Source organism: Pleurodeles waltl, chromosome 3_1 (assembly GCF_031143425.1).
Source record: "Pleurodeles waltl isolate 20211129_DDA chromosome 3_1, aPleWal1.hap1.20221129, whole genome shotgun sequence".
NCBI lineage: Eukaryota > Metazoa > Chordata > Amphibia > Caudata > Salamandridae > Pleurodeles > Pleurodeles waltl.
In genome coordinates this window covers 674,514,609-674,528,728 of record NC_090440.1, presented here as the reverse complement: position 1 = coordinate 674,528,728, position 14,120 = coordinate 674,514,609, and the positions used below count along the sequence as shown (strand labels likewise).

Here is a 14,120-nt window from a genome sequence, read left to right as displayed (position 1 = left end):
TATTAGTTACCATTTTGGCAGCAACTTCACTCTTAATGCCAAACGCATACTCTTGCTCCACTCCATCCAAAGCTACACAAATTACTGAAAGGCAGCACATCAGGACACATCTGTACTCACGTTTCCGTGACATACTCTCAAAGAACGACAAGTTCTGCTTGTTAGCCATACGAACGTCCAGTGGATCTCCATGTACATTCCGGCTGCTCAGATTGGCGATAAGCTGGGAAGCAGAGGATTCAGAGGCCACTACAATCTCAGCGTACCTGCCAGCAAAAGAAAAAAAATGAACGTTTTAAAAAGTGGGAAGAAGCACTAATCATCTTGAAACATTACTTCAACCACCAGCAGATTTGTATCCATTCTCCCAAAACAATTACTCTCCACTCTATAAGTAACCTAAGTGAACCCATCGTACTAAAAAGTAACCCGACAATAAGACAGAATTTTTGGGCCCAAGCATATTGTTACATTTACTTGGTCTTTATCAATCTGGAGTTAACTGTATATGCTTAGGAAAACCTCTTTTCTAGATGTTCAGTGTACTTTTGCATGTAGAAACAACCCATGATTTTCGGAGCAGACGTCTATGATTTTTGGGTTTAAACCAAAGATGTGACTGGTGATGTGAAAACAATGAGTGCGCGGCTGTTTAGCAGTGATGTACATAACCTGCTGGACTTGGATGATGGGATTCCAATAAAAGACAGATCAGAGAGTCAAAAGCACCACAAATTCAACAAGAGAAGACTGTAACTCAATCCATTAAAGCAACAATCACACCTACCAGCCACTTGAATTACACAGTTTTTCACGCACGGTATGTGAAAGTGAAGAGGTATTTGATTTTTTTCTTTAAGTTAAACACCCGCCATGTTAAGTGGTGAATAAATACCCAGACACAAAAGGATGTGGAGCTCTATTCGGAATAGGACAAGGGCTTTTGTGATACGAAGCAGGGTACTATAGTGTAGAAAAAGTCTCACACACTTCACTGCACAATGTGGAAATCAAGTGAAATGGTAAGTATCAACAACCATCTCCTTCCAAGTGTACAAGGTACCTGCGTTTTGCTGATAAGCAATGGAGACAAAAGTCTCACTAAGGGGGATTGGTCATCAGACCAGCTTAGAGTCTTTTGTTAGGAAACAATCAGCAAAAACCTACCAGTTTAAGATCTTAAGATCCACCAAAAGATGTAAGATCGACACTTCTTACAACTCCTGGAACGCACCTCAAACCTTTCATAACATAAGGGAAAATCTTCACGAGGTGTCTGTTTTTTTAAGGTACATATGCAGACAAGGAAGCAAGACTTTCCATACCAAAATAATGAAATCAATAAAGGAACACATTATCTCCATTTTGAGGCCATAAATCTTTTTGTGGCGAAAGGAGACAGGACACTCCTGTGCACTGCACTTCTCAACATTTATTTCCACGGAACAGTCAGTAAATTAAAAAGAAAAAAAAAAACAATCCTTTTGAGAAACGAAGCTTTTAACTTACAATAAAGAGAACGTAAGTTTGATTTTTGGGCAGTTTGAAAAGCAATATAATGCTGGTGTAAGCAATGGTGTCAGAAAGCCTGAAAAGAGGGACAGTGTTGTTTTTCCTTTCTCATTCTTTGAGTGCAGGTAAATATTCCAATCATCATTCCTTTGACAGGGGTAAACAAACCAGCATGTAGAGATACACCCTTTGAAGAATGTGCCCCTTTTTAAAATATAACAAGACATTAGTGCAAAGCAGGTAAAGAACAGTGTCTCAGAGCCAATGTATCCCCACGGTCTAAACTATCCAGAAACCTACAAAACTCTTACACCAATCGGTGGTTGGTTGTTTTTAGGCTATGTTGCAGATTTGGTATACCGAGAGTCCCAATGCAGGTGACCACAATCATCTTTTTATTTTTTAATCTATCCCTCTCTACAGTTTTCAAATGCACTAAATGTGAATGTACAATGTTGCATAGCACGTAAGAGGAAAGCCTGTGTACCGTCAGGTATTGAGGTGTGGTAGTTGTCTATTTGGGCTACGAGGTCCTGAAATGAAGACTGCAAACTAAGCAATGGCCGATCAGAAAATTAATTAAGATACGTGCCTGGGAGAGTTGAGGAAAGTAACATTCAAAACCACTTTCCAGATTCAAAGTAAGGAAACAACAGAATCTGTAATGTATCTAAAAATAACTGGGGAAAAAGAGAGTCTGAGCGCAGGCAAGAATAGGATTATCAGATCAACAGTCTAACCAGCAAAGGTGTAGGGCAGTAGCAGGGATAACCATGACCAACAGTTCAAGATCAAGTGGACGGATACAATTAGTAAGATCAGGTCTCCGCATTTTGACGAGCTTCGTTTCTTCTGAGCAGAGTGAACAGTATTGAAGCAGGGCAAAGGTTTAGATTTAACATCAGGTAAGCAGTCCAATAAGCAATGAAGCTGATGGAGGCAGCACAGGTGAAAGTGCAGGTACTGGTCTGGCATCATGTTAGCATGACCTGGAATCCGGCAGTACAGGGATATAAAAAAAAGATGACAGTGTTTCATTTGTGAGCCACTGAAAAACTGATCAGTAAATTTTCAATATTTACAGAATATGAGGAAGAAGCATGCAGATGTACATCAAAACAAATAGCCGCTGTACTAGAACTGTTTGCAAAGGCTCCTCCTTTGTCCACAAAGTCTGGTTGTATGCTCTCCACAAGCATTTCTAAAATTAATATCAGGCCTGTGTTGGCACCCTCCCGACTGCCAGCCCACGCTGTCCACCGCCACAGAGACTTGTCCCCACCAGTCCAATGCTCCTGTTGCCAAAATAAAAAGATTATGTCCATCAACGGGTTATCCACGTCATGTTCACTGCAGTGCATGGGAGACACACGATCCTGGAACAGGCATACTGGTACGACAAAAGGTTGTTTTGTGGTTCTTATACTTTGCATGATCCCATTAGGTTCTTTGTCTGGTTCTTATACTTTGTTTGAATCCAGAAAGTGCTTCTTCTCATTGGTTTCCTTTAAAGGAACAGTGAATCAGGTTGTGTCAGGAACAAACTAAGAAATCCATGTGGTAGCTGTCCCGTGACTGCTCCTTAGGTCCATGTCTCAGCAAGCCTTCCCAACTGCAATACTGACCACAAAAGAGTCAAACAATTGAGCACAGGATAACTTTAACATTCTGATTCTCAGTCCTATCACAAATTCTGCACTTGTAGGATTTCACCTTCATGAGAAAACGGGAAAGGTGTATTGCAATTTGCAACACTGCTAGGGCTGTAAAAAGACTGCTACTGCATTAGTGACAATACATCAATCCAGTCCAATTCAGGCACAAATCATTTTGTGGCGGTTAGATGGTCATACCCAACACTCCTAAAGGCTCCTACAGTCCTCTTGTCATGCTCAAAATGATTTGCAAAGTACCATGCTAACTCCAGAACCATCAAAAGAACGTGAATCCTGCACAAAAACCCTATATATACATATATGTAATTATATAGAAACTTGGATGAATAGATTCAAATACAAGCATCATTTCACATCACTTAAAGCTACACCTGTGGAACAACCAACAGCAATGCACAACGGGGAATAAACATACATTGTACTGAGGCTCGAATTAAATGCTTTGAAGACATTGTTGCGCACTTGACTTCACCAACACCCTAATTGTAGGGCAACCTAAATAGGCTTTAGGAAGATGGGCATTATGCATGCATTATCAAATAAATTAATAAAGATTACAATGTTTTGTAAATACTAAAAAAAATGTACCGTAATAGCCATAGCAATCAAAACACAGAGAACGATTTTCAAGACAATCCTCAATCAATACAGATTACCATCGGGAAGAAACGGTCTATTTCACTATTTTGCTGAAATCTCAAACTTGACATTTTCAGTTTTTTAAATTCATGGCATATCACGTCTGCTCCTTTTAGATTTGTATTGAGCAAATACGAAAATATTCACCCCTTCACAGTCACCTTGGAGTGGACAGGTAATTTAAAAGGGTGGGTTCCTATTCTATGTAACTGCATGACTCAAAAATAGTACGAAGATCTCCATATGAATTAAGCATGTGTCTCACTGCCTAGATGCCAAAGCGGACTTCCTGCAGTTTGCTGCTATCACAAATACATCAGTTAGGGTGGAGAAGAAGGATGGGACTCACCCTAGAACAAAGCATTTGACCTGTTTTTAATGCCAGTCCTCCAAAACAACCAAACCTATGGTTAGATGCCAAACAAAGAACACTGAGAAATGTTTTCTGCTGAGAAGTGGTGCTTTTGGAAGGTAAGAATAATATTCTTGCGCCTAAGACCAATGGCAAGATGGGACAAATAGTCAATTTTGGACAAAATGGATGAGGTACTTTAAAACAAACAAAAATAGCGGATTATCCAGCATAATTTCAGATAAAAATGTGTTATGAACATCACAGAGGGTCAGAAGCAGATCCCACCATTACTGTGAACTAAGAGTGTATCAGTAACTCAGGGACAGTAGCAGGGAATCGAAACTGCACAGGAACTCAGTTTAGAACACAATACAGGTGCTACCATATCAGGAAACAGAACACTATCAGAATCCATCCTGCTCCCACACCAATTTTCCCAAATGCCTCAAAATATTGCTACCTTCATTTTCCCCCAATTAAAATAGTAGTCCTGGTCAGATTACCAGTCCCACCAAGGCACTACAGTGTGTCAGTTACGTTGGAACACTATAATATGTCAGTCCCGCTGGAGCACCACAGTACACTAGCCCCATCACAGCACCAGAGTATGTCTCACCCTTTAGACTGGCCATTTGATCTGTTCTCTGCAAACTTCAGCTCTATGAGGTCACGAACTCCCACAGAGCGAATAATCGTTTCCAGCTGCTGATCCGTGGTCCACTGAGGGCAAAGAAAATCGTCACAATTATTTCCTTCAGGATTTAATTCAAATCTATTCTCTGCCGTGTCTTTGGGACAAAAGCTGGATTTGCATTTCCATTTATATTCTCCCCAGTTCACTTTTTAGTGCAGCGTTGAATTTGACCATAAACGAACAGTTTGCAGTTTCTAGCCATGTACAATTAACCTTGGTTGGTCTCTTACTTTGCCTTATTACAAAAACCAAAGTAAGAAAATACAGAGCTAGCAGTAATTCCTTTTGCAAGGCAAGGCTGGTGGTATGTGTACAGATTTATGTGTAATTTCAGTACATATTTCCAATATGTCCCTGAAATTGCAGGCTAAAATCTGTAATAGGGTTTAAATGGATCCTGCCCCAAAAATGCCTTAAATCGACTAGCAGTAGACACAAGTAACTAGTGCACCATCAGTGATGGTGCACAGATTATTTGTGCATTAGCCACCACAGCCCTGCCCTGAAAACACTTGTTAAATTGTCATAAGAAAACCATTACAAAGGGAATGTGTTTATCACATCAATAATATACAATCAAGTCACAATTTAAAACACTTTTATTCACCATAAATTCACAGCATGCTTTTGTGCATAACAAACGAATAGCATTTATTTTACAACATTTTACAAATATGTTATAATCAGCAAGCCCTCGCAGACTTAACGACGTTGCCTGCACTGGAAAGGTCATGTGCTTCTGCCGAGTTTGTCACAGGACTTAAAGAGAAGGGCAAAATTCAACTAAGGCGGGTACCACGGCACCTGCACATTTTATGGAACATCTCCAGGATACACAGTTATACAATATTTTCATATTTTTGCACGTAGCTCAGCATTTGGAAAGATGTATTTCTGATTCCTGCTGTTCTTCCTTATGTTATGTCCCCCACAGAAAGCCGAACAGTCAGGGAGTTTGTTTTGGGCACAAAACAGCTGAACCGCTGGGACCATCGTGATCATCATTTAAGTTTAGCACGAATGTTATGGCCGAAAAATAATGTCATGCATTTCTGTGGAATGTGCAACATCGTTGTTACAATTGTGAATCTTTAATATTCGACGTGGTAGTTTTAATGATAAATTGAATCCGCATCGTTGTATTGTAAAGCAAATCTGTTGCAGGCATACTGCCTTGCCGATTATGCCCTCTTCCAAACGTGTCACCCACCTCCTTGCAAACCCTGATTATGCCTCACCATTCCAGAATTGAGCATCTGCCAATGACAAGAAGCTAAGAGCAAGCCTGAGTCACCATTAGAGTAATACACCATGAGATTCTCACACGGGCCCAATCTAGTTATGCATGTTGGAACACAATGCCAGCAATAAGAATACAGACAGTATATTTGATCAAACCAGATCTTTTATTTTTAATGGTATAACAGAAAAGGACTATGAACAGTCAGAATAAAAGAAACCTAACATAAAAATAAGTGAATACAGTAGATAAAATAGAACGAAAATATATGCAATGTACAGACAAACCAGTTTGGCGCTTGCAGGTGGGGTGATGGTCGGCAGTATGATGCCTTCTTTGTGCCCTTGCCTGGAAGCTTACTGAGTAGAAATGAACCAGAAAAGCTCTGGCTAGCACAGCACCAGCGAGTGGCTTCTCAGAATAATCTTTTGTTCGGATTTTAACAAGGCCACATCTCTCAGAAATAAAAACATATGCGTTTGCCCAATGACGCAGCTAAGTCACTTCGATGTGACACCTCTATTTTATCCTCCATTTGTTGCTGCGATGGATTCTGAAACGAGCAATGTTTTCCTGTTATTCCGTTTGCACCAAACTTTCCATTTAAGTTAGTTTTTGTCACACGAAAAAAAACAAATAAATGAGAAGCATCTGTTTAGTATTAGGGTTGCGACTTCATGCCATTCTAGCACAAATAAAAGGGTAGACTGCCACTCCTTTCATCACGCAGCAACGCACACTAAACGGTCTATGGACAACACATGGTGGCGAGAGAAGGCTGCTGTACCGGACCCAAAGAGGTAAAGAAAAGTGATAGTGGGGATGAGAACACAATGTAGAGCGCTGTGCTGTGAGACTCGCCATTTGAGCTAATGCATCATAAATGGGTAAACATATAGTCTGGGATCACAAGAAACAAACCCCTAGATCGAAATGAATGCATCTTCCAACACTATGTACATCTCAAGTGACCCTGAGAGATGCAACCGTTGGGAAACGCCCAATGTCTCTTGAAGATGCAGTCTATGGGAGTCGTTAAGAACTGAGAAACACCCAGCGTCCTGTAAAACTAGATATCTAAACCATCCAGAGAGTACACGGAGGAAAGTAAATAACACACGATAAACATACTAGCGTCTTACAAAAATGACTGAGGCTCAGGGTACACTTCTTTACATCCTACCTATTTTAGAACATAATTCTCTCAAGAAGAATATAATAGCAACCATAAAATGTTTGTTGGTTGTTCAGATAATCAACTCTTACTCTCTCAAATAGGACGGCTGCGGGTCAAAGATAAGTCTGAAGTTGGAAGTTAGGAAATGCACCCAAGTATTTATGCTCCCATAATCTGTGCAGAAGCGTTTCTGAAATCATGCCTAGAAAATAAACATTAAACTAAATCAAATAAGACCCTACAGCTTCAGGTAGCCAAAGATAAAGTGCCAAAATGGGTGTTCCATTGGAAATAGACTAAAAGCGGAGACATTTCCATAAAATGATACCTAGGTTTTACAAAAACCATTGGTTGCGAGACAGGATTCATTGACCGATACAAACGAATTCCTCAAAGAAGGCAGCTGCTGCACACACGTTTAGAAATACATGTCAAAACCCACAAATGTTGGAAACATTCAGCAGGGGAAAAAAGGATGAAGAGGAAGATTAGAAAGCCTTAGAAAGGCTTTAATCAGAACACCAATGCTTTGTCATCACACCCCAGAAATAGTAGCTACAACAAAAACATGGGAAAGATGACCAGAAAAAGACTATGCTGGGGCCTATTCAGAAAGGGAAGCGCCGACAACAATGAATGAACACTTTTAATGTCTAAATAAGGGAATACAGAACAGCCAAGCAAATATAAGCATGAAAATAGGGGGGAGGACAGGGTGCGACCATAGAAAAAGGATATAAATGGCACTGCAAAAGGTACAGATAACATTGGGAAACAAGCAATGGCAAAGCCAATATGTTTCGCCTACATGAGCAATCGGCTTGTGTGGAGTGTCGTAGCATCAGACTTGTTGATGTAGAGTGGAATAAGGGGGAGCATAGTTCGGTGGCAGAGAGATTTGTAGACTACAGTGTCAGAGTGGAGCGGCATACAGTGGGGTGGAATAGGTTGGAGTGGATTGCGGTAGTTGGGTGAACTAGATTGGGGTGGGGTAGGTTGACTGGGTTAGATTGGAGTGGGTGGACTGAATGAGGTGGATTGGATTCTAATGGGATGAACTGAAATGGTGCGAGGTGGAACGGATTGGGGTGAATTAGATCGAATTGGGTGGACTGGTGTGATCAGATGGGATGAGTGGACTGGATTAGAGTGGGGTGAACTAGAGTGGGGGTGGGGTTGGACTGGAGCTGGGGGAAATGGGACTGGAGCGTGGGGAGACTGGAAAGGGGTGGGGGAGATTTTAATGTAGAGCAGTGGGGGAGATTGCACTAGAGAGGGGTGGTGGAGATTGGAAAGGGGCGGGGTGGTGGAGATTGGGTGGATGGACTGTGTGGGTTGGAGTGAACTGTGGTGGGGTGAATGGAAGTACAGTGAGGTGGATTGGAGTGGTGTGGGATGGAGTGGGGAGATTGGACTGGCATGGGGTGAGATGGTTTAGATTGAGTGGGGTGGACTGGAATCGATCGGATTAGTGTGGACTGGGGTGGCGTGCACTTGGGTGAGCTGCATTAGACTGGAGTGGGATGCATTGGATTGTGGTGGTGTGGATTAGATTGAGGTGGATTAGACTGGAGTAGGTTGAATTGGAGTGGGGTGTACATTTTTGAATCCGGTGGATTGGATTATGGTGGATTGGAGTAGACTGGAATTAGGTGGGTTGGAGTGGGGTGGATTATGATGGATTGGATTTAGGTGGGCTGGATTGGAGTGGATTGGATTGGATTATAGTGGGGTGAAGTGGATTATGGTGAACTGGAATGGGGTGGATAAAAGTGGGTTGGAGTGGGGTGGATTAAAGTGGAGTGGGGTGGATTAAGGTGGGTTAGAGTGGGGTGGATTAAGGTGGGTTAGAGTGGGGTGGATTAAGGTGGGTTAGAGTGGGGTGGATTAAGGTGGGTTAGAGTGGGGTGGATTAAGGTGGGTTAGAGTGTGTAGGAAGTTGGCTCTGTATGTGCTATTTCAAAGTAAGGAATAGCATGCACAGAGTCCAAGGGTTCCCCTTAGAGGTAAAATAGTGGTAAAAATAGATAATACTAATGCTCTATTTTGTGGTAGTGTGGTCGAGCAGTAGGCTTATCCAAGGAGTAGTGTTAAGCATTTGTTGTACATACACATAGACAATAAATGAGGTACACACACTCAGAGACAAATCCAGCCAATAGGTTTTTGTATAGAAAAATATCTTTTCTTAGTTTATTTTAAGAACCACAGGTTCAAATTCTACATGTAATAGCTCATTCGAAAGGTATTGCAGGTAAGTACTTTAGGAACTTCCAATCATAAAAATTGCATGTATACTTTTCAAGTTATTGACAAATAGCTGTTTTAAAAGTGGACACTTAGTGCAATTTTCACAGTTCCTGGGGGAGGTAAGTTTTTGTTAGTTTTACCAGGTAAGTAGGACACTTACAGGGTTCAGTTCTTGGTCCAAGGTAGCCCACCGTTGGGGGTTCAGAGCAACCCCAAAGTCACCACACCAGCAGCTCAGGGCCGGTCAGGTGCAGAGTTCCAAGTGGTGCCCAAAACACATAGGCTAGAATGGAGTGAAGGGGGTGCCCCGGTTCCGGTCTGCTTGCAGGTAAGTACCCGCGTCTTCGGAGGGCAGACCAGGGGGGTTTTGTAGGGCACCGGGGGGGACACAAGTCCACACAGAAATTTCACCCTCAGCAGCGCGGGGGCGGCCGGGTGCAGTGTCGAAACAAGCGTCGGGTTTGTAATGGAAGTCAATGGGAGATCTAGGGATCTCTTCAGCGCTGCAGGCAGGCAAGGGGGGGGTTCCTCGGGGAAACCTCCACTTGGGTAAGGGAGAGGGACTCCTGGGGGTCACTCCTCCAGTGAAAGTCCGGTCCTTCAGGTCCTGGGGGCTGCGGGTGCAGGGTCTCTCCCAGGTGTCGGGACTTTAGGTTCAAAGAGTCGCGGTCAGGGGAAGCCTCGGGATTCCCTCTGCAGGCGGCGCTGTGGGGGCTCAGGGGGGACAGGTTTTTGTACTCACAGTCTTAGAGTAGTCCTGGGGTCCCTCCGGAGGTGTTGGATCGCCACCAGCCGAGTCGGGGTCGCCGGGTGCAGTGTTGCAAGTCTCACGCCTTTTGCGGGGAGCTTGCAGGGTTCTTTAAAGCCGCTGGAAACAAAGTTGCAGCCTTTCTTGGAGCAGGTCCGCTGTCCTCGGGAGTTTCTTGTCTTTTCGAAGCAGGGGCAGTCCTCAGAGGATGTCGAGGTCGCTGGTCCCTTTGGAAGGCGTCGCTGGAGCAGGATCTTTGGAAGGCAGGAGACAGGCCGGTGAGTTTCTGGGGCCAAGGCAGTAGTCGTCTTCTGGTCTTCCTCTGCAGGGGTTTTCAGCTAGGCAGTCCTTCTTCTTGTAGTTGCAGGAATCTAATTTTCTAGGGTTCAGGGTAGCACTTAAATACTAAATTTAAGGGCGTGTTTAGGTCTGGGGGGTTAGTAGCCAATGGCTACTAGCCCTGAGGGTGGGTACACCCTCTTTGTGCCTCCTCCCAAGGGGAGGGGGTCACAATCCTAACCCTATTGGGGGAATCCTCCATCTGCAAGATGGAGGATTTCTAAAAGTTAGAGTCACCTCAGCTCAGGACACCTTAGGGGCTGTCCTGACTGGCCAGTGACTCCTCCTTGTTATTCTCATTATTTTCTCCGGCCTTGCCGCCAAAAGTGGGGCCTGGCCGGAGGGGGCGGGCAACTCCACTAGCTGGAGTGTCCTGCTGGGTTGGCACAAAGGAGGTGAGCCTTTGAGGCTCACCGCCAGGTGTGACAATTCCTGCCTGGGAGAGGTGTTAGCATCTCCACCCAGTGCAGGCTTTGTTACTGGCCTCAGAGTGACAAAGGCACTCTCCCCATGGGGCCAGCAACATGTCTCGGTTTGTGGCAGGCTGCTAAAACTAGTCAGCCTACACAGATAGTCGGTTAAGTTTCAGGGGGCACCTCTAAGGTGCCCTCTGTGGTGTATTTTACAATAAAATGTACACTGGCATCAGTGTGCATTTATTGTGTTGAGAAGTTTGATACCAAACTTCCCAGTTTTCAGTGTAGCCATTATGGTGCTGTGGAGTTCGTGTTTGACAGACTCCCAGACCATATACTCTTATGGCTACCCTGCACTTACAATGTCTAAGGTTTTATTTAGACACTGTAGGGGTACCATGCTCATGCACTGGTACCCTCACCTATGGTATAGTGCACCCTGCCTTAGGGCTGTAAGGCCTGCTAGAGGGGTGTCTTACCTATACTGCATAGGCAGTGAGAGGCTGGCATGGCACCCTGAGGGGAGTGCCATGTCGACTTACTCGTTTTGTCCTCACTAGCACACACAAGCTGGCAAGCAGTGTGTCTGTGCTGAGTGAGAGGTCTCCAGGGTGGCATAAGACATGCTGCAGCCCTTAGAGACCTTCCTTGGCATCAGGGCCCTTGGTACTAGAAGTACCAGTTACAAGGGACTTATCTGGATGCCAGGGTCTGCCAATTGTGGATACAAAAGTACAGGTTAGGGAAAGAACACTGGTGCTGGGGCCTGGTTAGCAGGCCTCAGCACACTTTCAATTGTAAACATAGCATCAGCAAAGGCAAAAAGTCAGGGGGCAACCATGCCAAGGAGGCATTTCCTTACACAACCCCCCCCCAAACGAAAGAGGATGAGACTAACCTTTCCCAAGAGAGTCTTCATTTTCTAAGTGGAAGAACCTGGAAAGGCCATCTGCATTGGCATGGGCAGTCCCAGGTCTGTGTTCCACTATAAAGTCCATTCCCTGTAGGGAGATGGACCACCTCAACAGTTTAGGATTTTCACCTTTCATTTGCATCAGCCATTTGAGAGGTCTGTGGTCAGTTTGAACTAGGAAGTGAGTCCCAAAGAGGTATGGTCTCAGCTTCTTCAGGGACCAAACCACAGCAAAGGCCTCCCTCTCAATGGCACTCCAACGCTGCTCCCTGGGGAGTAACCTCCTGCTAATGAAAGCAACAGGCTGGTCAAGGCCATCATCATTTGTTTGGGACAAAACTGCCCCTATCCCATGTTCAGAGGCATCAGTCTGCACAATGAACTGCTTAGAATAATCTGGAGCTTTGAGAACTGGTGCTGAGCACATTGCCTGTTTCAGGGTGTCAAAGGCCTGTTGGCAGTCCACAGTCCAGTTCACTTTCTTGGGCATTTTCTTGGAGGTGAGCTCAGTGAGGGCTGTCACAATGGATCCATATCCCTTCACAAACCTCCTGTAGTACCCAGTCAAGCCAAGGAATGCCCTGACTTGAGTCTGGGTTTTTGGAGCTACCCAGTCCAGAATGGTCTGGATCTTGGGTTGGAGTGGCTGAACTTGGCCTCCACCTACAAGGTGTCCCAAGTAAACCACAGTTCCCTGCCCTATCTGGCATTTGGATGCCTTGATAGAGAGGCCTGCAGATTGCAGAGCCTTCAAAACCTTCCTCAGGTGGACCAGGTGATCCTGCCAGGTGGAGCTAAAGACAGCAATATCATCAAGATAAGCTGTGCTAAAGGACTCCAAGCCAGCAAGGACTTGATTCACCAACCTTTGGAAGGTGGCAGGGGCATTCTTTAAACCAAAGGGCATAACAGTAAACTGATAATGCCCATCAGGTGTGGAGAATGCTGTCTTTTCTTTTGCTCCAGGTGCCATTTTTATTTGCCAGTACCCTGCTGTCAAGTCAAAGGTACTTAGAAATTTGGCAGCACCTAATTTATCAATGAGCTCATCAGCTCTTGGAATTGGATGAGCATCTGTCTTGGTGACAGAATTGAGCCCTCTGTAGTCCACACAAAACCTCATCTCTTTCTTTCCATCCGTGGTGTGAGGTTTGGGGACTAAGACCACTGGGCTAGCCCAGGGGCTGTCAGAGCGCTCAATGACTCCCAATTCCAGCATCTTGTGGACTTCCACCTTGATGCTTTCCTTAACATGGTCAGACTGTCTAAAGATTTTGTTCTTGACAGGCATGCTGTCTCCTGTGTCCACATCATGGGTACACAGGTGTGTCTGACCAGGGGTTAAGGAGAAGAGTTCAGGAAACTGTTGTAGGACTCTCCTACAATCAGCTTGCTGTTGGCCAGAGAGGGTGTCTGAGTAGATCACTCCATCTACTGTACCATCTTTTGGGTCTGATGACAGAAGATCAGGGAGAGGTTCACTCTCTGCCTCCTGATCCTCATCTGTTACCATTAACAGATTGACATCAGCCCTGTCGTGGAAGAGCTTAAGGCGGTTTACATGGATCACCCTTTTGGGGCTCCTGCTTGTGCCCAGGTCCACCAAGTAGGTGACCTGACTCTTCCTCTCTAGTACTGGGTAAGGGCCACTCCATTTGTCCTGGAGTGCCCTGGGAGCCACAGGCTCCAGAACCCAGACTTTCTGCCCTGGTTGGAACTCAACCAGTGCAGCCTTTTGGTCATACCAAAACTTCTGGAGCTGTTGGCTGGCCTCAAGGTTTTTGGTTGCCTTTTCCATGTACTCTGCCATTCTGGAGCGAAGGCCAAGTACATAGTCCACTATGTCCTGTTTAGGCTCATGGAGAGGTCTCTCCCAGCCTTCTTTAACAAGGGCAAGTGGTCCCCTTACAGGATGACCAAACAGAAGTTCAAAGGGTGAGAACCCTACTCCCTTCTGTGGTACCTCCCTGTAAGCGAAAAGCAGACATGGCAGGAGGACATCCCATCTCCTTTTGAGTTTTTCTGGGAGCCCCATGATCATGCCCTTTAATGTCTTGTTGAATCTCTCAACCAAGCCATTAGTTTGTGGATGGTATGGTGTAGTGAATTTATAAGTCACTCCACACTCATTCCACATGTGCTTTAGGTATGCTGACATGAA

At 44.6% G+C, this 14,120-nt stretch overlaps 1 protein-coding gene across 1 annotated transcript in view; it reads right to left on the bottom strand.

The window, feature by feature from the left end:
* CPSF7 (cleavage and polyadenylation specific factor 7) overlaps window positions 1-14,120 on the bottom strand; it is a 175,517-nt gene that overhangs the window by 117,031 nt on the left and 44,366 nt on the right. The window contains exons 4-5 of the mRNA XM_069223252.1: window positions 4,799-4,902; window positions 121-266 (exon numbers count right to left, since the gene is read on the bottom strand). Coding sequence (XP_069079353.1) covers window positions 121-266; window positions 4,799-4,902 — 250 coding nt within the window. The remainder of the gene's footprint in view (window positions 1-120; window positions 267-4,798; window positions 4,903-14,120) is intronic.